At 42.9% G+C, this 21,946-nt stretch overlaps 1 protein-coding gene across 1 annotated transcript; it reads left to right on the top strand.

The window, feature by feature from the left end:
- Positions 1-235: 235 nt before the first annotated feature.
- Positions 236-20,899, top strand: LOC107191636. The gene is made up of 4 exons (XM_015580723.1): positions 236-438; positions 10,104-11,189; positions 18,697-19,371; positions 20,088-20,899. The coding sequence occupies exons 1-4, from the start codon at positions 271-273 to the stop codon at positions 20,880-20,882; spliced, it is 2,724 nt and encodes a 907-aa protein (XP_015436209.1). The 5' UTR covers positions 236-270; the 3' UTR covers positions 20,883-20,899.
- The last annotated feature ends 1,047 nt before the right edge of the window (positions 20,900-21,946 follow it).

The raw sequence follows: 21,946 nt of genomic DNA, 5'->3' as shown, positions 1-21,946 counted from the left end.
TGATTGTCGCTCGGCTAATTAGCTTCTGTTTCTGACAACCCGTCCATGGGGGACACGGATGGACACACTGTTGTCGTTTCGATCGTTTCGACGCGTAATGGTTCAGCGAGAATGAGAGGGAATAGGCTCACCATGGTGTCTCTGTTTCCGATTCAATCGAACCGGTGTGTCATGGATAAAAGAAGTTTAAACTCTTGGTGACCGTGTTCGGAGCATTATTCGCGAGAACTGATCGGTTGTGAACAGTGAATTTTGAGTCGAGTCAAGAGCATGATGGGAGAAGTGATTCGGGTATCTGGGAGGGCACCGGATGTCGGGGAGTTTCTGAAGGAGGCGATGGTGTCCCAGAGGTTCGCAGACGTCGCCCTTTGCTGCCCTGGTGGGCAACGATTCCTCGCCCATCGACTGGTCCTTTCTGCTGCCAGCCCTTACTTACAGGTTGGTCATTTTCTAATCTAACCGATATCACACTTCTCCGTTACTCTGTTCGAACGAGTACATATTCGGTACCATTTCTTGCTGGAGATAATTTGCTCGTCGAACCTGAAGTTCTCGCAACAGTTTTATTTCGAACGAAACGAGCCATGGTATCTCCATGGTTCGCAAATAATAGGGTATACATTTTGCGCTTTAATACAAAGAAATCATCCATTTCCGGTTACGGTCTAAAGCAACTATCGGAGCGCGCAAATATCGCGTAGGTCGCTGGAAATCTCGGCGAGCCGCTGGAGCCTATCGTTGAGAAGCCATTTATTAGGAACGGTGAATTAGCCGTTTCTTATCGAACCCAAGCGATCGTCGGCTCATTTTAAGGAACGTATTAACCGATCGAGGGGGGTAATACCGTGAGCAGAAAATCAGGCTGAAACCGATGAACATCGGGGCCATATAATCGTTCGAGGATAATATCGTATCTACGGTTCTAGTTGGTTTTTCATCACCGTTGGATTTCAGTACGGGTTGCTCGTAAACGATTTCAATTAAGTCCCTCGATGCGTGCGAGCCGCGGTGCGAGATGCAAAAACGTGATTGTTTAGCGACTGCTTTTTAAATAATGTCCCGGTACTAACGAGCCGCAGCGGCATACGTACGTACATTGCCGCACGTCGGTCACGTGCGCCAGAAAGCCAGGAAACAGAATGCTCTCTCGTAACCAAGGATCATTAACCATATTCCCGCGCATGAGTTCATCTCATCGGTGGACTCGGGGGGAAAAAGGGTCGTCAGCTTGCTTGTACAGGGTGTCCCGTCGTTACCGGTTGCACAATCACGGTTTCCACGTACTAAGCGAGAAAGTGGAATAAAATAGTTCGAGTCAATCATGCCAGATCTCTTGATAGGTCAATCGTTGCAATCGAAAGTAATAAAATATAAATATGATTTTTCTGGTATGATAGTACCGGGTTACATATCTATTTTTGCATCGGTCATGAATTTAACGAAATCTTTAAATTGTGGGAAATTTTTGAATTTGACAGTCTGGAGAACGAAATTTCGCCCGAGGAAAAGAAATATTCTGTCTTCTCGATTAGGTTCTGTAACTAATTGCGGGTCACCTTGTATAACATCGGCGTTAACACGGGGGAGAGTATCGCTTCCGGTTGTTCGATCGTCAAACAAGCCCAAAGTTGCGCTCGTTGATCAGCTTATACGAGTCGCGCACAATGCAACTAATGGAGCGACTCGATTCGAACGCGAGCCAACTTCTGTTCAAACATGGACAACCAGTCGTCGTCGGCTCGCGGCCATTAATCAGCTGTAGAACTTGGGCGACCGAATCGCGACCAGAGCAGGGATTGACGTTCTTAACTGGATAGAAACAGTGAAAGTGAAGCCGATGGATCAATCTTGGAAAGCTTCCTCTTACGAAAGGGTCCTGTTTGTTAAAGGATCGTCTGGCGGTTACCGTTTTCGCGGGCAGTTCGACCTATGGATGTCGGGGTAAAAAGTAATATATGTAGTGTCGACAAGATCCATTCGTTCATATACAATATACATATACACCTGTTGGTCTCTATCGGTCGAGGGTTAATTCTTGCTTTATTTTCTGTAGAGAACCAACAAGTTTCGCGTCTGAACACACGAGTCATCCCTGTCGTTTCGATTACACGTTGTGGAAACTGTATCAGACAAGGTCTAATTGAAATAAAAGATCGCAGTTTAGCCGCGAAACAGGAAATCACGCCTGGAAGCGTCTTATAATCTGCTATGAGCAGTGCTCGGAAAATAATTAATAAACCGGCGCGCTTTTAATATCAATTACGAATACTGGCGGGAACAACCGCTTATTAATTGAACATTAAGCGTGCACTAACGAGAGTCGCGAACTCGGAATAAGAGCAGTTGGAACAATTGATGGAGGGTACACTGCCGCTCATAAGTAGGTACATTAGAACACTTGGTCTGTATAGAGGGTAATTAATATCCTCTGAACAATATTCATTTCCGACAAGAGAAAAAATAATATATACATGTTTATATTAATCGGACGAATAATAAAATTAATGAAACACATGACTGGAAGATACAAGAGAGAAAAACAGAGTGGTAATTACAAGGTTGGCTATAATTACAAATTTGGTTTCCAAAAGATTGGATAGTGCCAATAAAAAAATTAAGATCTTTGCAGAAAGAATTTGCTGTTTAACAAATGCGATAGAAAATCTTGACTTGTATCTTCGTAATATAGATAGAAATGCACACTTACGAGCGGTACTTATACATATTACATACATGAGGTATCAGAGATTCGCTTAATGCCCGAGGAAATTACCACTGACATTAATGATTAATCTCTGCATTCGACGAGAAATACACTAATTGCCGCATATCGTGTATAGCGTCACGAGTCACTGCATCTTTATCACCAACAAAAGATCGTATATCGTTGATCTGTCTCCGTTTTTTACGGAATGCATGGGCATAGATAGGGCAATAATGGTGGACTAAGCTTCTGTAAATCGGTTTACGATAACAACAATCAACTTTTTATTTATATGGAACAAACGTAAATACAATATAATGCAGATATTACGGAAAACAATTCTGTCGCGGAAGCATTTATTGTCGATTCACCGTCCAGGGATACCGATCTCCCAACACGATAGGGATCGTACCTCCGGCTATGCGAAAACTACTAAATTACCCGTTAATAGTTTGTAAACCAGCAAATTGCTACATATATTCGCGAGTCGCTTCTGGCCGTCTGGATCGTTGCACTCTTTTTTTCCTCGATCGAATTCCGTTTCGAACGGTTGCATAAATCTTTCTTTCTCTTTCTCTCTCATTCTCTCTCTTGTCTGATGGGGGATCGCAATTTTCCGTCGATCGTTGCCTCCGTTCGCCGGTGAACGTTCCTTTTTAACAATTACACCCCGCAAATCTCTCTCTCTCTCTCTCCGTGTTCACTGATTATTCGTTTTTTTTCTCCCTGTATCGAAACGAATGTCTCTGCCGGGATATCCTGAATTCGGAATTCACGTTTAACCAGTCGATAATGAGTACTATTTACGGTCCCGTTTCTCCTCCCCCTCCCCTCCCTACGTTACCATCTTTGTCGCGTTGTTGCCCTGTTACGATCCCTGTGTGTTACGTTCGCGACGTGTCTTAGGTAATTGAACGATCCTTGTCGCTCTAATGCTTGTTTTGAGTGTCTTTTTGTATGCACACGGTTATACTCAATGTCATGCTTCCTGGTCTGGACCCTCTTCGAGCTCGACGGTGTCCATCGGGGGGAATCGCTGTGGAACCTGTTTCGCCTCGATTCGTAATCTGAAATTGTAATTAGCAGCGGCGTCGATTAATCGACTTGCCACCCCCTCCCCCCTCCCGCACGATTTGTTCTATCTTTATTACTGTTAATTTAGTTATCCAGCAAGGCTACTTTACGCGATTAGCGTTCTTCAGGGTTGGGAGCCCGGTTTCTAATCGGAATGGAATAGTCGCGCTAATGAAATGATCACTACCGAACTGCGTATCTCGGGCGTTTATAGGAGCAGTCGATGTGAGAATACCACGGTAAATTAGATATCTCGAATACGGCTACAGACACAGTGTCTAATACATTATTTTTTTAATCGGTCAGCTTTAAGACAACCGTCGACATCGGTATACGTATATGTGTCCCGTATACTTTTATGTACAACGAGGTACGTCAACGAGCATGGAGAATAACCGTGATAATTCGGTATTTACATTCAATATGTAGCCATTTTAGCGGGCTCGTTTAAGAACGATAGAAATTTAGGTTCATCATCGCGATGGTATTCCAAGTTTCCCGCGGATTTCAGAATTCTCTCGAAAGGCGTGTTTCTTGAGGAACTTACATATTATGTATATTTTATTTCTCTGTTTATGCAACATAGTTTTTGAATATAACAATTGTTTCTTTATTGGACAACTTAAACCTGACCACTAACTCAAGATATAACAGACTTTCTTTATCTCTCTCGTTAACTATATTTTTTGTAACAGAAAAATTCCATCCGGCTCTGGCGCGCGAGTGTGAACCAATCGTGGCCCAGGAAGATTGAATTATCACGTCTGTCATTCTGTCCTATACGAGTATAATACGTCGAGGATCTGCGGGGACGTGTGTACACGCATCGTCAAGATAATGAGCTTCGATAGAGGCGGGTCAGTGCACCCTAATGATTTCATTTACCGTTTCGGCGTTCTGTAAAAGAAAAAAAGAGAAAGAAACGTAAGAGGTTCTAGCACGTAGGACGTGGCGGCGCGGTGTGTTGTACTCGTTACGCGAGTTGATGCATGCTAAACGCCGCGTTTGATCTCGGGAGATAGTAGAAGGTCCGCGGCCCCATTAAAATACTTGCACGCAGCTATTTTATGGCGGTTGATTCACTATATTCTACGAGAGATAGCGCGTATATGTTACGTCGCGTCTCCTTGTCGCGAACTCCTCTTGTCCATCGCGCATTGTCATAAACGTGAGCGTGCGTTTTCCCCTTGGGAAATGATCGCGAGCCTCGTCCACACGGTGATCTTCCCCCTTTTTTTTTCTCTCAGGTACGGTGTACGTGGGGACGAGATCGTTATACGTATGAGTAACATTAGTCTGCTGCTGCGCGAAACTGCGCGCCGGCTATTCGACACGCGTGCGTAATCGCTTCTTGCGCGCGCGTTGAAGTCTCCGACTTCGCGATTGACGACCGTTTCCTGTTTGTTTGTGTATTTATTTCGGTATATTCAATTCCATTTGTAGGTATTTGTTTGAATGGTTCAATGAATGTGGTTCTTACAGAATTTAGTTTTTGCACAGGTATGGTTCTTGTGCGCGCATTGAAGTCTCCAAATATAACAACTTCTTAATAGATGGCCATTTCCTCTTCTTAATTGGTGGTATTACTTGCTCATTAATTTTCATGTATATTTTTTTTAATTACACTCGTGACTCTTATATGTATGTTCTCTTTACTAATTTCAGTTTCATTGTTATGTTTCTAAGTCATAGCTAGCTTCTAGTCACTGCTCCTGCTTTTTTCCACTCGTGTACTTTTGTATCTGTTCATTTTCTTCATATTCTTTTTTATATTGCAATCCAGATTCGATGCATACGAAGTGTCGTGTCACCGTTCGTTTTTCAGCATTTCGTTCCGTTCATTAGGCATCTATTTACCATTCAAATCCTCTCTAATTATCAATAGAACTACATCGTTGGCTATAAATCCGTAGATTATCTCCCATAAAACATTCGTTAAAAACCCATGCATCTTAGCCCCTTCGAGTAAACACGAAACCGACGCCCCGATATTAATTACCATCGCTTTGTCACCTGGTAGCGTCGTCTCTTTTTCCATCGAAGCTTCCGGTACCACCTGAGAATTCCGCCATCTCTCCACGGTTAATCATCGCCATTGAGCAGCACGTGCTCAAACCGACCAAGAATGTAAACCACACGAATAGTCCGCGCGTCACAAGGTTATAAATATGTTTCGATTAAAGTCACCAACGATCGATAGGGTGGCAAAGTTATGGACGCAACCTTATCTTATCCGACTTTAACCGCGTTATTATGAATGTTCGCACGTGTACCAATGATTACAGAGGGTGTCGTAAAAGTTAGCATTACCGAATTGAAACAATTTTTTAAAATTTTCCTTTTGACCGAAAATATCCCCTAATTTTCTCTGTGTTTAGACGACAGGCGATTTATGTCAACGACAAGTTTTTATCAGAATAACGTGTCGGCGAAATGAAACTGTTACGTTTCGTCTAGGAACACCCTGTGTATTTGCACCGGGCGGAGCAAGTTATCGCGATCATGATCCTTTTTCCCCTACTGGTTTTCTTACGCGTGGAGCGCGTGTTCCATGCCGATTTACACGGTGCCGTGTCAGATCGCCAAGCCATGGCCCTCTCCTCCGCCTGTGTCTGATATCGCGATTAATCAGAAAAGTCAATTGATATGGCGGAGATTGTAGATTTTACGTGCGTGACACTGCTCCACTTACAATTAGATTACCGTTCCTCGTCTGTTTCTATGTCGGTTTCGCCACCCAGGGACGGGACTTCCTCGCGTACCCGTTACTGCTTCTCAGTACATACACCATTCTATTACCCTCTTTGCGCGCGACGACACGGGACCACGGCTGTGTGGTTTAATTAGATACGGAATCCCCGATGGTAAACTTTATCGCTGATATTATCTTTGAACAGCGGCAATGTTTCGGTTTTAATATACGGAGTTATTCAATCGAGGCGACTGGGCTAATTAATTTCTGTGGCTTGGAACTGGCCGTGAGAGAAATATTCGGTCCGGGATGAAACGTCCTCGTATTAGAAATTATTCTTTAGATGGAAAAAGTAGAAAGAAATTAGGCTTGTTTGTTAGTTTCTTTTTTTTTTTTAGAGAGATTTATTCAGCCTTTTGGATTTAATTATAAAAACTGAGGAAATTGGCTGGAGCAGTAAGTAGGGTAAACACACTATTGAATGAACACTTAAGAGATTTTGTGACTATTAAAGACGAATTTTAAATGATGATAATACATATTAATAAATATTTGGCACTTGGAGATTCTCAACGAGCAAACAACGATAAAGAACTATAAAACTGATAATTCGAGAATCTTTGTCCTCGGATGATTTTAGGAATGAATTTAGGATCGACGCATCCATGGTTTATTTTAATCTTACACGATAATGACGATGACAATTTAGATATTCACGTGGTCCCAGGCCATGAATGGGGGCCGAGTTGTGTGTAACATCGATCCACGGTATATACAACTTTATGGTCGTTTCTTGATTCTGTGGCGCGATAACAACAGTGCTTAACATAAAATCGGGCTGTACATGTGATATTTTTCTAATGAAACATTTGTAAATGAATTCCGACCCGCCTGTTTTTTCTTTTTTTACAATTTATACCGTTAACTGCGAAACTATAAGAAAGCGCTTAAACGGTTATCGGTAATTGTCGAAAATCTGACGGGACTGCTTGATTTTAATTTCAAATTTTGGGACAAGCGAAGTGTTGGAGAATTTGTGTGTGTGTGTGCCCTTTTGGTACGGTCATCAAACAAAATATTTCACGACCAAATTCCCTTCCTTTGGTTGAGTCACTCGAATATTTATGCTACTCTTAACACGATTTACGTTCCGTGTTTACCTAATTGTTATTTTCATCGGGGCGATACCTGTTGAGTACTGTTACCGTAATCGCCCACTTCGAACTGTCCCGAATACGGGGAGTCATCGTGATTGTTGCCTTCGTAAATTGTTTTAACGGTATTAGCCCGTCATCGTTCTGACGTTTGAAGCACCCTTCAGTTCTCGAAGAAACTTTTTTTCTCGAACAAAATAACGCGTGAAAGAACAACAGTTTTTTTAGCTTGAAAAAAATTACCGAAGCATATGTAGGTCGACTGCTATTTACAATACTGCGTACAATATTGGGATGTTCGAAAAGTTCGTGGTGTTTTTAAGGGTAGAGTTACAATCTGCATTTTTCAATTTATAAGGGTATTCTTATTTACTACTGTTTCTTTAGAATTTCTTTTCCATTATTGCGAGTAATTTTATTGTGAAACGTCGATTGTATTGGTGAAGGAACTCTTCGATCTACTTCTAGACGGATATTGTTTCTATCTGATCTAAAAGAATAATCTGATAGTGTATTTTTTTACCATTTTGATAGAAGCTCCGTCGGCATTTCTTGCAGAAAACAAAAAAAGAGAACGACGGTTGACTTATGCATTCGATCTATACTTGGATCAAACGACTTTTCCTTCATCCAGTAAAAAAGTAACGAGGACACTATCCTCGAAACACTACAAACTTTCCGAACGACCCAATATAATCCTGGATCCTATGATATTATTTTAAAGAGTCTATTAAATACAGAAGAAATTAGTAGTGTTGTCTATGGACATTAATAACTGTACTTGTTTTTCGTTTCTCTTTTTGTTATAGATATAATAAAGTAACAGTTGGATTAATTATCCGATGACCCGGTATATCGCCTGCCTCTTCATCACGACGTCTGTGTGGTGATGGTGAATAATATGTAGTAGAAAAAGATCAACGGGGATCGGTAATGAGCGTCATTACTTATCCGTTGCACCCGTTTGCGGTTCTATGCCAACGGAAAATTAGTATAATAATCGCGCGTTTCCTGCCGGTGTACGTGTAAATGGAATCGTTGATACAGCGGTAATTTGTTCCTCCGTATAAAAACACAGAAGCGGCGCGAGTAACCGCAAAACGTTGGACAAGAAAAAATAACAAAGAAATTCAAATTTTTTTTCGCCTGTGCAGCCGTTAAGTGTTTTACAATGTTAATAATCGGATCTCGAGTCGAAATCTCGATGTCTATGTGACGAACTTTCTCCAATATACATAGAACACCGGAAGAATTAAAAGAAAATAAGGCCTAGGAAATATTAAGTGTTTCTAACCGCAAGGAGAATACCTACATATTAATTTATTTATTCCGGATGGAATAGATCGATCTGTCCGTTGCCGTGCATGCAACAACAATAACGAATTGCGTTAGATTTTCACGATGAAAATGTATCACGAATTGTTGATTGTTACACAAGGTGAACCGTTAGTTCTTGACTGCCTTGAACGGTTTTCTCGATCGTTTCGCGGTTTCTCGTTACCTGGATCGTTCGTCGACGGATTTTTAATATTCACAGGTTATATACATTACTTCTAATTTAAGGATTAAAGTAGACCAGAGTTCACAGGTTATCTACTTTAATGTCTAAATTAATTAATCTCACGTAAGCTTCTTCCATTCGTTTGTGCTTCTGTATCGTCGCAGACGGTAGCGTGTATCCTATAGCTATTCGAAATGCACGAATTGCTTCGTGTATGTATACACAACCTCTATCCGTAAGATTTATGGTCGTAGATAATGTCCATGTCGTTCGAATGTCTCGCCGTTGCATGCAGATGCCAGCAGGGGTCGGCAATCCTGGTGAGCCATTCCTGAACTCGTACTAATTCCAGTCCTCCCATTTGGACGTATCATTAGCGTTGAACGCTTCGAGGGTAATTTCGATATATGTACGCGGGTAACAGACTCTAGGCCGGTGATTTCAACGCATGGCAGAGAGATTGCCGGTGATTTCAATGAGCGGTAAAGAGATCGCTGGTAATTTCAATGCGTGGAAGCCACGGTGGCTTTAACGATCGGTAAGGCTGTATCGTAGGTGACTTTGATGCGTGGTACATATACAATGTACGTATAGGGATCACTGGTGATTTCAGTGTGTACTGTGTTTAGTCAAGAGAGCTCTGACAATCATAATGTGTATTGTAAAGGTTGCTGGTAATTTCCACATATGGTTAAAAAATTTCTCGCAACACTAACGAATAACAAGGATGGTACGGTGATGATTTTCCACCAGTCTCGGTATATTTTAACGTTAAAGGAAAAAGATCTTAGTTCCAATCGGAATTCGAATCGGGGCCAGAAAGAATGCTACAAGAATTTCTTGGTCTTGGCCGACCTTAAAGTATTCGTCCACGATACAGTATTCATTTATTACGTATTCACCGACTCGCGTCCCCATAAATATCGGCTCGAGAGCATCGTTGAATTAATCCCGCGGCCCACCGTTTTCTGCTTTCAGGAGGTCCTGTTGGCGCACAGCAAAACATCCGTGCATTGCGAGCCGATCACAGTGATCCTCGCGGAGGTCGAGGCGCCGGAACTCGCGGCGATCCTCGGTTTTGTCTACACCGGAACCGCGACGGTTCCACGTCCCCGTTTGAACGCGTTTCTGCACGCCGCCGAAGCGCTTCACATCCGTCTGCCACCGGTCCCGTTGATGATGACCTGTCCCCGAGCCGATTGCAAACAGGAGGACGTCAAAGACGTGAAGATCAGCCCGCAGTACTTTGGTTGTGATCAGTACCCATGTCGCGATCACTGGTACCAGACCACGAAGGATCCTGATGTAGATCCTGCTGGTAAAGTGGAGGAATCCTATTCGGGGATCGAGTCCTTGGAAACACGGCGAGAAATCGGACCGACGTTTCCTGAATCGATGAACTTTCCCGCGTCGAGATACGGGGCGGGCAGATATTGCTCTGGAACCTGGCCTGTTCCCGTCGCTTTCGTAAATGTCAGCCCAGAGAAGAGTGTTCGCTGTGTAGTGGATCAGCCTTTGGATAAGGATCATCTCCATCAGACGGACGTCAGACGGTATCATTCTGTCCCAGCGGTCCCGAGGATCGGCAGGGTCGGCGATGTTATTGGGACCAGAACGGAGAACCTACATTCGAGCTGCGATTCATCCGCGAAGCAACAAGAATGTTGCTTCGCTAGGAGTGTCTACGAGGTTCATAGACAGCTGGATCCTCTGGAATCGCGAATGCAAACGGATCAGAATCGTAATACCGAGAACGAGAGTATTACTGGGGGAGAACTGACGCGTGGCGGTCGACTCGAGGATCGTATCAGTGTGATCCATTCACGGACTGGTCCATGTCAGACAGTACCATCGTCTCTGGAACTAACTGATAGGATGGGTTCGTACGAGAAATCGGATCACGGGGAGGATCTGACGTGCGGGGATAGCTGTCTCAGGTGGAGAACCCCGCCGAAAAGGCACGTGGCCAATCGCGTAATTGCTTCTCCGTGGAGACAGACCGCCAGGCCTTATCACCTGCCCAAGCCGCAGCCTATCGTGCTGCAACCGCACGCGGACGATGTCGTAAGTCAAAATTCACACGTCCGGATACAATGACTCACAAGTTTGTTCACGAAAACCTCTATTTAACCAAATTACAGTAAATCCTCGATGAATGTTCGAAGGTTTCTCGACACTGAACATTAAATATCCCATAAATTAATGGCCATATGCGGCTGAAACAAATATCATTGACATTAGATTACTAAGTTCTATCACTGTACGAAACCTCATTAAAAAGTCAGCGTTACACCTGGGGACCTCTTCTTGTTAGCATCGAGGAGCCTTCGAATACTCATTGAGGATTGACTGTATATACCGAAATGCCAATTTTACTTCAAAATTGAACAAAATTGATCACGAATGTATGATAAAAAGTAATAATACAGAGAATATACGAATAGAAATTGCATAAAAGTTTTGACACCTAATTGTTATTTCAGAAGTCTGTGAACGAATGCCCGAGTCACTGTACCTTTCTCTATTTGCATGCCGTTTACGTATTCGCCGTACCGTTTGCGCATCGTTACGCGCGCGCTAGCCAATTCACCGGGGTTGGGGAACGTCGGTTAAATGCGCTTCGACCGAGAAAATTTAATTGCCAGATTCTTATCCCGTCCCGTAAGTGATTCTTGTTAACTTTGAAATCTTTCGCGTCGGTTTCATTCTTCTTTTTCACTGCACGGAGAAGTGCTTCTTGTTGTGGTTATCGCGGATTTATCGTTTAATAATCGAACTCGAAGATACGTAAGGTATGGTATTCGTGAAATTGTTCATGGGAATTCAATTAAAAATTAAAACAACGAAGCGAAGCTGTCGAGATATGGAGATTTGTACTCGGCTAATTATAAAGTAATTACGTTCGATTTTTGGTATTACTAAATTTGTTTTTTTTTTTAGGTGTTTCTTTTTTTTTGTGAAGTTTAGTGTTGATAGATTCTTAACTGTAAAAGTTAAGACAAAATGTAAATATTGAGAATAGCTATAACCGAAATATCGCGTGTCGCTCGAAGCCAAGGAAGGATTTCTATTTCAAGCCTGTCGATAGCGTCATAGTGTCTGCATTCGGAATACTATTTGTCCGGTAAACATATCGGTCTTCGCGATATCCGATCGTTGGGACACATCCGGAAAAATAACGCTGAACTCATAGCACGCACCACGCACGCAACGGGTCCACGCACATTAGCATATCCGTGGAATGGTGAATCTGGGTCACGCGGGTGGCTATCCTTCAGACTCGCGTTCAACTTTGATGAGGTAAATAAAGAAGTGCCCTCGACACTCCATTATTCAGTTTCATTCTAGCTTCTGCAAACTCGTAAGAAACTTATAGTTCATGAATAGTTTCGAGGATCAAGATGAAGCGTATATCAAACATGAATTTGCCATTTTTCTTTGGTCAATCAAGAATTGCCATTCTTAACACTTTGCTGGCGGAAAGGTTTTTGTGTTTGCGAATATATTGTATAACTTCAGGTGTTCTAAAAATATTTAAAAACTTTTTCTTTATAATGAGACACACGTAGCTTGACTACATTTTTTTTTTGAAAAATGGAGTTAAAACTGTCAGAATTTGGGCAACGGCATGATGGAATAACATCATTTTCTTCGGAGAAAAATTTGTCCGATTGATACACGAGGTGGATAAGAGTTAATGGTACAAGTAGACGCTCCAGAGATCTAGAAAATTACACAGTCTCTTTAACGCAATGTAGTCTTTGATAATCGCATAGAATTGTAACAGTTTTGTTTCTCAATTACATTCGACACTCAGCTGGATCGTTGATCCTTTCACCGCTTCCGTGAAAAAACGGAGCGATCTATCGTATTGTTCTTTCATTTAATTCATCGGTGGTCAGTCTTCGCAGGCTTCCGATGGATCTGTTCGATAATCGGTCAGATCCAATTACGAAATCCTGTTTCCATGGCTTCGTATTATTACGTCACGTTGCCATGCATCTTGTCGGATCGGATTACCGTGTTCCAACCAGTAGCGATCGGGATCCTTTCACACTGTTGATCGCGTTCGCCGCTTCTTCTCATCCTTCGTGGTTCTTTGCGATACACGGTAGTGATTTCCATATATCGAATGGTAAATATGAGATCGTTCCGCAAATAGTCTCCTTTTCGACGATTAATTCCGATAATATAATATTTCTTTATCAAGATTCCCGCTGCTACATCGTGTTGCAAAACGAACTTCTAAACGTATCCGTTGATCTGTTTCCCAACACACTTCTTCTTCTAATTTTGCTTAGAAAAAGAGAACGGTGAATCAAGCCAGACCCAACCCTAAACGGGGTTACGCCACGGTCTGTGTAACCAGTAATTTGTCTTAACAATTTTTATCGCGAGATGAATACGAGAGCTTACAATTGATTCGAAGGCGGGTTTGGAAGACTTTTTACAGGACAGACTGATCGACTTCGCGAAATAAAAAGTGGAGCAGATCAGTGATATTGCAGGCTTCGAGAAAAATCAATTTATTAACCCATCGTGCAATCGATTTCACCGGAAGCCAATGTTCGATTCCTAATTGTACTTTTCAGTACAGACATTTTTAGATTAATTTGACACCAATAACTCACGTACATCATAATCTAGCTACAGGCAAACGTGTTTCCTTCAATTCTAGGAATGGGATAATTTATTGATCAGTTCACATGGGTTAAAGATATTCAAATTAAGAGGTTTTGGAGATAGAAGGGAAAAACGAGCCTTCGAACGATGTGCATTTTATTGTTAATACTACCTAGAAAGGGTTAATATTCCGACGGTTCTACGGTGAACGTTAGATCGGTGCGAAGTGTAATGCATCTCGGGTAGAGGGGGATGGATAAAAACGATTCGACCCAATAATTGGGTAGAGCTATAATTTTAACGAGCCGCGATACAGGATTCCTCATTTACGATCCTGGAAATGTCAGCCGTGCTCGGACGGTGTAACGAAAGATTAACGAGAGAGGGGCAGGATATATATCTGCATTATTTTTCCTCTGTACATGTGTGTAGGTTACGTGTCGCTCCGAGGGATGACTCGGTTTACGGGCTAATTAAACGAAAATCACATGTGTTTGCCGTGTAAAAAACTCGTCCAGCCGCTTTTTCTGTTTTTCCTGGGGTCGCCGTGAATACAGGCCATCTCGAACGCCATGATTCGAAAATCTTTTTTTCGAGGACAGATTGTATCGTAACTCTTATGCTTGTGATCGATGGATACCTGTCTATTGTAACTTCACCTTCAGAACTCACATTCCTGTTAATTCATTATTATATCTGTATGGCGTGCACAGATAGAATCAGGTTGAAGTAGAAAATTGTAGAAACAAGTCTCTGATGATAATCAAACTTCTCTACAACACGTTGGTTTCAAAGATGGCAGACGATTTCGATGAAAATACGAAACGTTCTTCCGGCCTTTATGGAAATTTATCGTGAAATAAGGAAAATACACGTTTTCCATGATGATCGTCGATCGAGGAGAAATGTATAAACTGCTTTTTCCTTTTAATTCCCTTTACAAACTGAAATCACGTGCAATATTCCTCTCTCTCTATGCTTCTGTCACACTCCCACTCTTTCTCTCGCTCTCTCGCTCGCTTATAGCTCACGTTTGATGATCCCTCGAACATGTTCGCTCGGTCATTGCATAATACTCACCCGTCTCTTGGGCGCTCGAGATCGTCCTCGTTTCGGTGCGCCGCGAACTATGTATTCGCTGTTGCAGAAATTTATCTATCCTCGCGGCGGTGTAAATATTCACCGCAGCCGTTTCATCGTCCACTCCGTGGAATAGCTCGAGCTCGAAATCTCAGCCGTGTAACGAGCCATCCAGGCGAATATAATCGTGTGGCTCTTCGAATTACCAGGAATTACTGCTTTTATCGCCAGGAATCTCTTTCAATGGAATTCTGAATCTTCCTGATTGGAACCTGGAACAAATCTTTTATCGGCGATTCGTTAGTTGAATCGCTGGGTTATCGGGAAAATCGCGAGTGATTCTAATTGGAATTAATTTACATGCTCCGTTGAGAAATAATCTGAATTACCAGAGATTGAGATTGTATTTTGCGAATTAAGAAGGAATTTTAAGAGGAAACCGATGGTACTAGTATTCTGCATTGTTCGTCTGGAGCTCGAAACACATTTGTCGTTCCATTCTATTTAATTGCCATCGATCATTCATTCTGAACCACAGGAAACGCACGGACAACATCGAGAAAATAGCTCGAAATAGGAGAAACATTTATCAAGACGAGAGATATCACAAATTGGTCCGAATCGATCTGGATTCTGCTATTAAACGGACACAAATAGAGCAGAACTAACTTTATAGGAGAGTCGCCATTAAGGATCCTAAGCAAGCGCTCCAAAACGAGCTCTCGAGAAGTAAAAGGAAGCGTGGCTTCCGTTAACAGTCGGCAAACAATTATCCTCGATCGAGTCTTTAACCCTTTCATTTCGAAATTATTGAAAAATTACCAGAGAAACATTTTCTGTATAATAGACGACATATAAATGGTTCACAAGAATATTTTAACACTTTGAAACCGTCTAATGCCATTTTTCATTCATTGCAATTTGACAACTTTTTTACATTTATCACAATTATATATAATAATTCTCATAATAATGTTGTTATTCACAATAGAATCCAATTTTTCTTACCTTTAATCAATAAACCCTCTTGACATATTTGAAAGAAATTAAAAGTTTTGATTGTTAAAATGCTCAACACTTGAATACTTGAATTCCATCAAATGAATCAGACAAATGATTGATAGTGTCTTGTTTTACCGATAACCTTTTAAATGCACATTTAAATTTGTGACATACCATCTACACAAGACTAGACGAAACTATTATATACTCACAGACATTGCTGATATTTTATTTCATAATTTAGAATGCGGTAATCATATGGCAACATTGGAAACGAAAGGGTTAAGTAATTATCCGATGAGTCAGTGGGAATCCCGTGGAAAAAGGAAAAATGCTCAAACTCTACGATCTACAGAGATCACTCTTTGTATATCTCAACATGTGGATCGTTAGATCGCTGATTTGCATCGCTATTAGATTGTTATCGTTCACCGGTACACCGTCATACCCGACTTATCCGTGGAACATAGAGGATCGGTTTGTTGTTTCTGGCGGAAACATGACCAGCAAAAGAAGCCCAGGACCCACTTATCCGTTGTCGACCTTTCACCACAAATGAAAGCACAGCCGCGGCGATGGCGTTCATTTTGCTTTCCTCCGTGGACATACAGGGTGGTAAAAACACGATGTTCACTGCATATATGGGTAGACAGCGATCATCGAGTCGAGTCTAAACCTTATGGTGAACTTTCGTTTCTGATACCGCCTGGTAGACTGAAGATTTGACGTGTCGAAGCATTATACTCTGTTCCATAGGAATACTAGTACACACGTTATACACATTATACACTGTTCCATAGGAATACTAGTTACATAAAAATGAAAATATTTATATAGAAATGGAAGTAGAAGACGTGAAATATTTTTTTTTTTGAAATATTAATCTACGGATTTGACACTAGAATCGCGTGTACCTTTGGGCTACAATCTAGGGCCCAAGGCCTTTTAACATCGCCACTGATTGCAAAAGGGTTGATTTTTAACCCCATGTGTTCTAGTCGTTTCTCACTCAATTCGACGAATACCGTCTGAACAATTTTTTCTTCTTAACGATCTGTGTGCAATAAGAAATCAGTGCACAGCACTTTTACAAGACCACTTGTCAGAGTGGCGTGATTCGTACGATGGCCAGGTGATAAGACGTTCACCTGGCTGCTCGTTTGGTCAGCCAATGTCACTCTGATTAATGAAACTATCGGTTACATGCTGCTCTTGTCTCGTTCCTCCATCCACGTATTTTCTTTCTTCTTTTTTTTTCTCGGTTACATCCACTGGCCCACCTCCTTGGTTCTCTCTTCGTCGTTTTCGTCGCGTGGAACCAGCTGGCGCCTGCCGGCTGCGCGCGAATCACGGCTTTAAACACGTTATATTACACGCAATCACGAAAGGAGACGCGCGCTCGCGTTTTCTCTTTCGACACGTGTACCGGTACGCTCCAGATTTTTTTTCCAGATTGCTTTACGACCTTGCGCAACACGGACCATGTGTCTTCTCTCCCCCCCCTTGGACGATCCTCCTCCTTTCGCGAGACCGTTCGATCGGGGGATCGACCACGCGCACACCTGTTCCCGATCGCTTCGAACATTTTTTGCTAACACTGGCACGGGACCACGATTAACGATAGAGGAACGATCGGTTGAATCACTTCGCGCGATTCTTTGGTCGAATCTCTGATACGAGGTGGTTCCTCGTCTCAATGGATCTATTAATCTAACGGATGAAATTATTAGTTTGATCTTTATTACTCAAGGTTAGATGTAATTTTGTGTAGAAAGAGTAGAATTGAGAATTGTCTGTAGCCTCGTATCAGGGATGTAAGTGGTATCATCGAGGGGGTGAATCTTCACTATCTATTTACTCTAAATGGAAGCATTATTGTGACTTTGCTTACTCGAGATCGTGTATGACATGACGTTAAGAAAGTATAGAATTGAGAATTGTTTGTATCTTATGCTGGGTATACATATAAGAAAACGAAAACAGGAATTTAATTTTAGCCAATGTAAGATTATCTCCTTATTCGTTGCACTTCATATTCCTGTAACAAGAATATTTCTGTTACCACCTGTTCCTCCGTGTATTAGAAATCCTGTTCTCGATCTTCAACCCCGTGAACGTGACTCTCTTCCTAGTCGAGTACACGTCGAAAATTATCTCGATAGGTAGCTGTGGGCGGATCATGAACACGCTACAGTGTAACGACCGCGGATCTTGTTAACATTAATAAATAGTAGATAAGTAAATCCTGTACAAGCTTGCAATAATTGAAGCTCGCGTAACCATCACGCGTTGGTGACCAGTTCCGCGATAACGCGCCTTATCAAAGCTGTCAGTGCATTCTTGATGCAGTGTACGTTCCTCTTATCGCTGTTTCGCTTCATTTTACGACCGTGGAAAGTAGTAACGATCGTATCATGTAGATTAAATGTAAATCGTTAATGACAGATACACCGATGATCGACGATCACCGGTTAGATTTCGTGTTTCGTGTTCGCCCTGTAATTTACAATCATAATTCGGTGAACAGGAAAAAACTGCGAATCCGGTAATTGACATTAGTACGGATATCGTTCGTCTTTCAGCCACTCGAGAACGTATTTATTTAATTACAACGTTCTCTCCGCCGAGTAATGATCCAGGTGTAGGGTAGGGGAGGGGAGACACCGCGGCTGTACCGAACGAAGAACGGGTTCGTTCCGATTTAATGGTCCAGCAGAGATCCTCCAGAAGACGGATTACATAGATTACTCTCTATGTACGCGCAATTAAGGCCGAGCGTGTAACTCGCCTGACGTGAAATAACAGTGATCGAAGGCACACCTTGAAACGGGGACAGAATGGAACTCTTTTGATTGCACTGTTGCAGGAGATCGGGGAGAGCCAGCGTCCACCGGAAGCACCTCAGCCGGCGGCGACCTCTTGTAGTCCTAAGTACCCCAAAAACAGGAGTCATTACTACACCGTCGAGGTGCCTGGTAGCCGTGAGATCGCCTACAACGTTGGTCCAGGCCCGTTGGATCTGAATTCTGATCCTGCGACGAGAAACCAGGAATTTTATCCGCCACAGATCCCATACTCGACCGTCACGCAGGCTGGTCCATTGGTGGCTGGCGAGGTCCCGAACAGCGAAGCAATTTTACAGCCGCAAAACAACGTTGTCTCGACCACGACCAGGCCAACGTTGGTCAATAACGAGAATGTTCAGTCGAATGTCAATAGAAAGACCATCCACTTCGGTCAAGTTCGTCCTCGTTCATCCCAGAAGCCTGAAATCTCTCATCCCGTCAGCAGACTCTGCGACACGATCGAGAGCAACGATAAAGGGGATCGTTTCACGTGTCTGGATGTCGATAGACGAGGGGATAAGGAACAGAGGAACGACGATAAACTTACAGAGAGGGTTATTGTAAACAGCGATAACAATAACAACGATGCCATCGTGAGCAATGACGTTCCGCAACGTGGGAGGCATGCCGCTGGCCAGGAGAGCCATAGATGCGATCAGTGCGGGAAGACTTTCGTTACCAGGGCGTCCCTCAAGGTATAGATCCCGATAACCTATTTATTCTCGATTAACCGTTTACGGTTCAGGTGCACGAAATTTCATTTCTATCTAATACATATTTCAAGATTCCAAAATTTAGCCCATACTCGAAGGGTGCTTTTAAGCAACTATATGTTTCTGATGATCGAATAGTCTGTGGTATCTATTCAGGTCCTGATAAACCTCTCCTTTATTTGTCTTTAGATCTGTTTCAGATCCAATTTCTTCAAAATATACTTATCTTCTTATAAAACTTCCAACATTGAGAACGGTACGCTCTAGTCAGTTTCTATAGGCTGTAATAATGCCTGAAGTTCCTGAGATCCTGTTTCAAAATGGGACCCAGATATCGCCGTCTGAGGGTTAACAATGTATTTTTTTTTGCATTTTATTGACTATGACAGTTCATACGAAATAACATTCCTATCGTTCCAATAAATAGGTGACGACACAGTTCAATTTTGTACCACTGAACTATTGCTTTCAAGTGACTGACATCCCTCCTCGAGTACTGTCTCATTACGGACTCTATACAAATATTAAAAATACCACCATCCGGTGATTACTAATCATAATCAGAGTGACTTTGCTGGTCCTTACATGATAACAGATAGGTTGATTCGATCCAGTCAGGAAACCATTAGCTCTCCGATCTGAAAGAACTCTTTAAGCTTTCTTCCGAATCCCTCAAGACCACCGTTTGGCTGCTTCAGGTGCATGTCAGGACCCATTCGGGTGAAAAGCCGTTCCGTTGCGCGGACTGCGGCAAACAATTCTCCCAGCTACGGAACTACAAGTACCATCGTAGCGTGCACGAGGGCACCAGGGAGTTCGCGGCCACCTGCCCGGAATGCGGCAAGTACTTCAACGACCGTGGCTACCTGAGCTCGCACATGAAGATCCATCGGAATCGGAAGGAGTACGGTTGCGCGGAATGCGGGAAAAGCTTCAATCAACGAGTTGCGTACAACATGCACGTACGGATACACACGGGCGTAAAACCCCATCAGTGCGAGCAATGCGGCAAGGCTTTTTCGCGCAAAATGCTGCTGAAACAACACCTGAGGACCCATTCCGGGGAACGTCCGTATCAGTGTCAAGTTTGCCAGAAAGCTTTCGCCGACCGTTCGAACATGACCCTGCACACCAGACTGCACTCGGGATTGAAACCGTATCAGTGCCATCTGTGCACAAAAGCGTTCACCAAGAAGCACCATCTGAAGACGCACCTAAACTACCACACGGGGACCAAGCCGTACTCGTGCCCGAATTGCGGTCTGAGATTTTCCCAGAGCAGCAACATGAGGACACACTACAAGAAGTGCACGGTGAAGAATCCCGAGGCAAAGGATTCGAGGATCGAGGGTAGCATCGTGGAGGCGAATACTGGCCAGGTGAGGATAATCTCGAGGACACCTGCGGACACCCTGACGCCGCCGAATTCGGATCAGGAACTGACTATATTGACGCCTATATCGAAGAATCCGATAGAGGCTGGCGGGACGTAGTGGTTGGAGGGATTTTAGAGACCCTTACCATCGTGTAGGTAGATTTCCGTGACTTCTGATGCGACCTGGATGGTTGTACAGAGAACCATCATGGACTGAAGTGTGTGATTCTTGTTTCAAGATCGTTGGGTTATGAATTAAAAAGGGACATAAGTGAAGTCTGTGAAGCGTTGGGTGATCAGAACACGAGCTATTCTGCTGGGCAGATAAGGTAATACTCTTCCTGTCTCGAGGAACCCGATCGTCGGGACGTATCGGTGACCCGATACCTGTGATGTAACCAGCCACGTAACGGCTACGAATCAGGGATACGTTTAGAGATCTTCACGCATTATGCGTATCCAGCGATCAGCCGGCTGAGATTTACTAAAGGATGAAACGGTTGCTTAGTTGCGGGAATGCCTTTTGCAATGTTCAAGTCGAAATGGACAGATCTAGATGATAATGTGTAGGAGTGTGTAGAACGCTTGTCCCCGCGAGTGCAATCAGTCGATAGAAAGTATTGGATTCGTTCGAAAGCCGCTCTGTCGGTCGGTAATCCGAGCTACCGTAACAGCCTCTGAACACCTGTCGTTTCCTGGAAATTGTTGTTTTACGGTAATATGTATCGATTTAGCCCGTCAATTGTTACGTCAGCCATCGTTTTCCAGTTTTTTCCCCCCTCTTTTTGCTACGACTTCTTCTGGAGGATTTCCTACAGGATCGATATCGTTCGTGGCATTAATGCTGATTCGTGGGAACGTTAGTATTTATCTTCATTGGAATACTCATGTACAGTAATTAAGGGAACACTGTTAGCGTTAATGGTGATGCATGAATGAGTAAGACGAGCGACCCGGTGTAGTTTCGACGTGAATGTATGTACATAGTGCATGATCTAATTCTCTTCTCGTTTAAAGGACAATCTAGCGATAAGGAGTACGATTTTGTATCTTCGTCGGTAATAAAAGACCTCCGCGACAATTACCTCCTTTATTCTTGTATAATATATCCTTTTGTTTCCTTCGGGATACACTTAGACGCATTTCTCATCACGATCGCATCCCACCTGTAGGTACTGTATC

This window comes from Dufourea novaeangliae, unplaced genomic scaffold (genome assembly GCF_001272555.1).
Source record: "Dufourea novaeangliae isolate 0120121106 unplaced genomic scaffold, ASM127255v1 scaffold228, whole genome shotgun sequence".
Classification (NCBI taxonomy): domain Eukaryota; kingdom Metazoa; phylum Arthropoda; class Insecta; order Hymenoptera; family Halictidae; genus Dufourea; species Dufourea novaeangliae.
The sequence above is the reverse complement of the archived record's forward strand: the minus strand, read 5'-3'. Positions and strand labels throughout refer to the sequence as shown.

Bases quoted from the DNA above. Each gene is read 5' to 3' on its own strand.
- LOC107191636 (XM_015580723.1), top strand. From the start codon at position 271: ATGATGGGAGAAGTGATTCGGGTATCTGGGAGGGCACCGGATGTCGGG. The intron at 11,190-18,696 runs GTAAGTCAAAAT...GCACTGTTGCAG, and splicing joins AACCGCACGCGGACGATGTC to GAGATCGGGGAGAGCCAGCG. The intron at 19,372-20,087 runs GTATAGATCCCG...TGGCTGCTTCAG, and splicing joins TTACCAGGGCGTCCCTCAAG to GTGCATGTCAGGACCCATTC.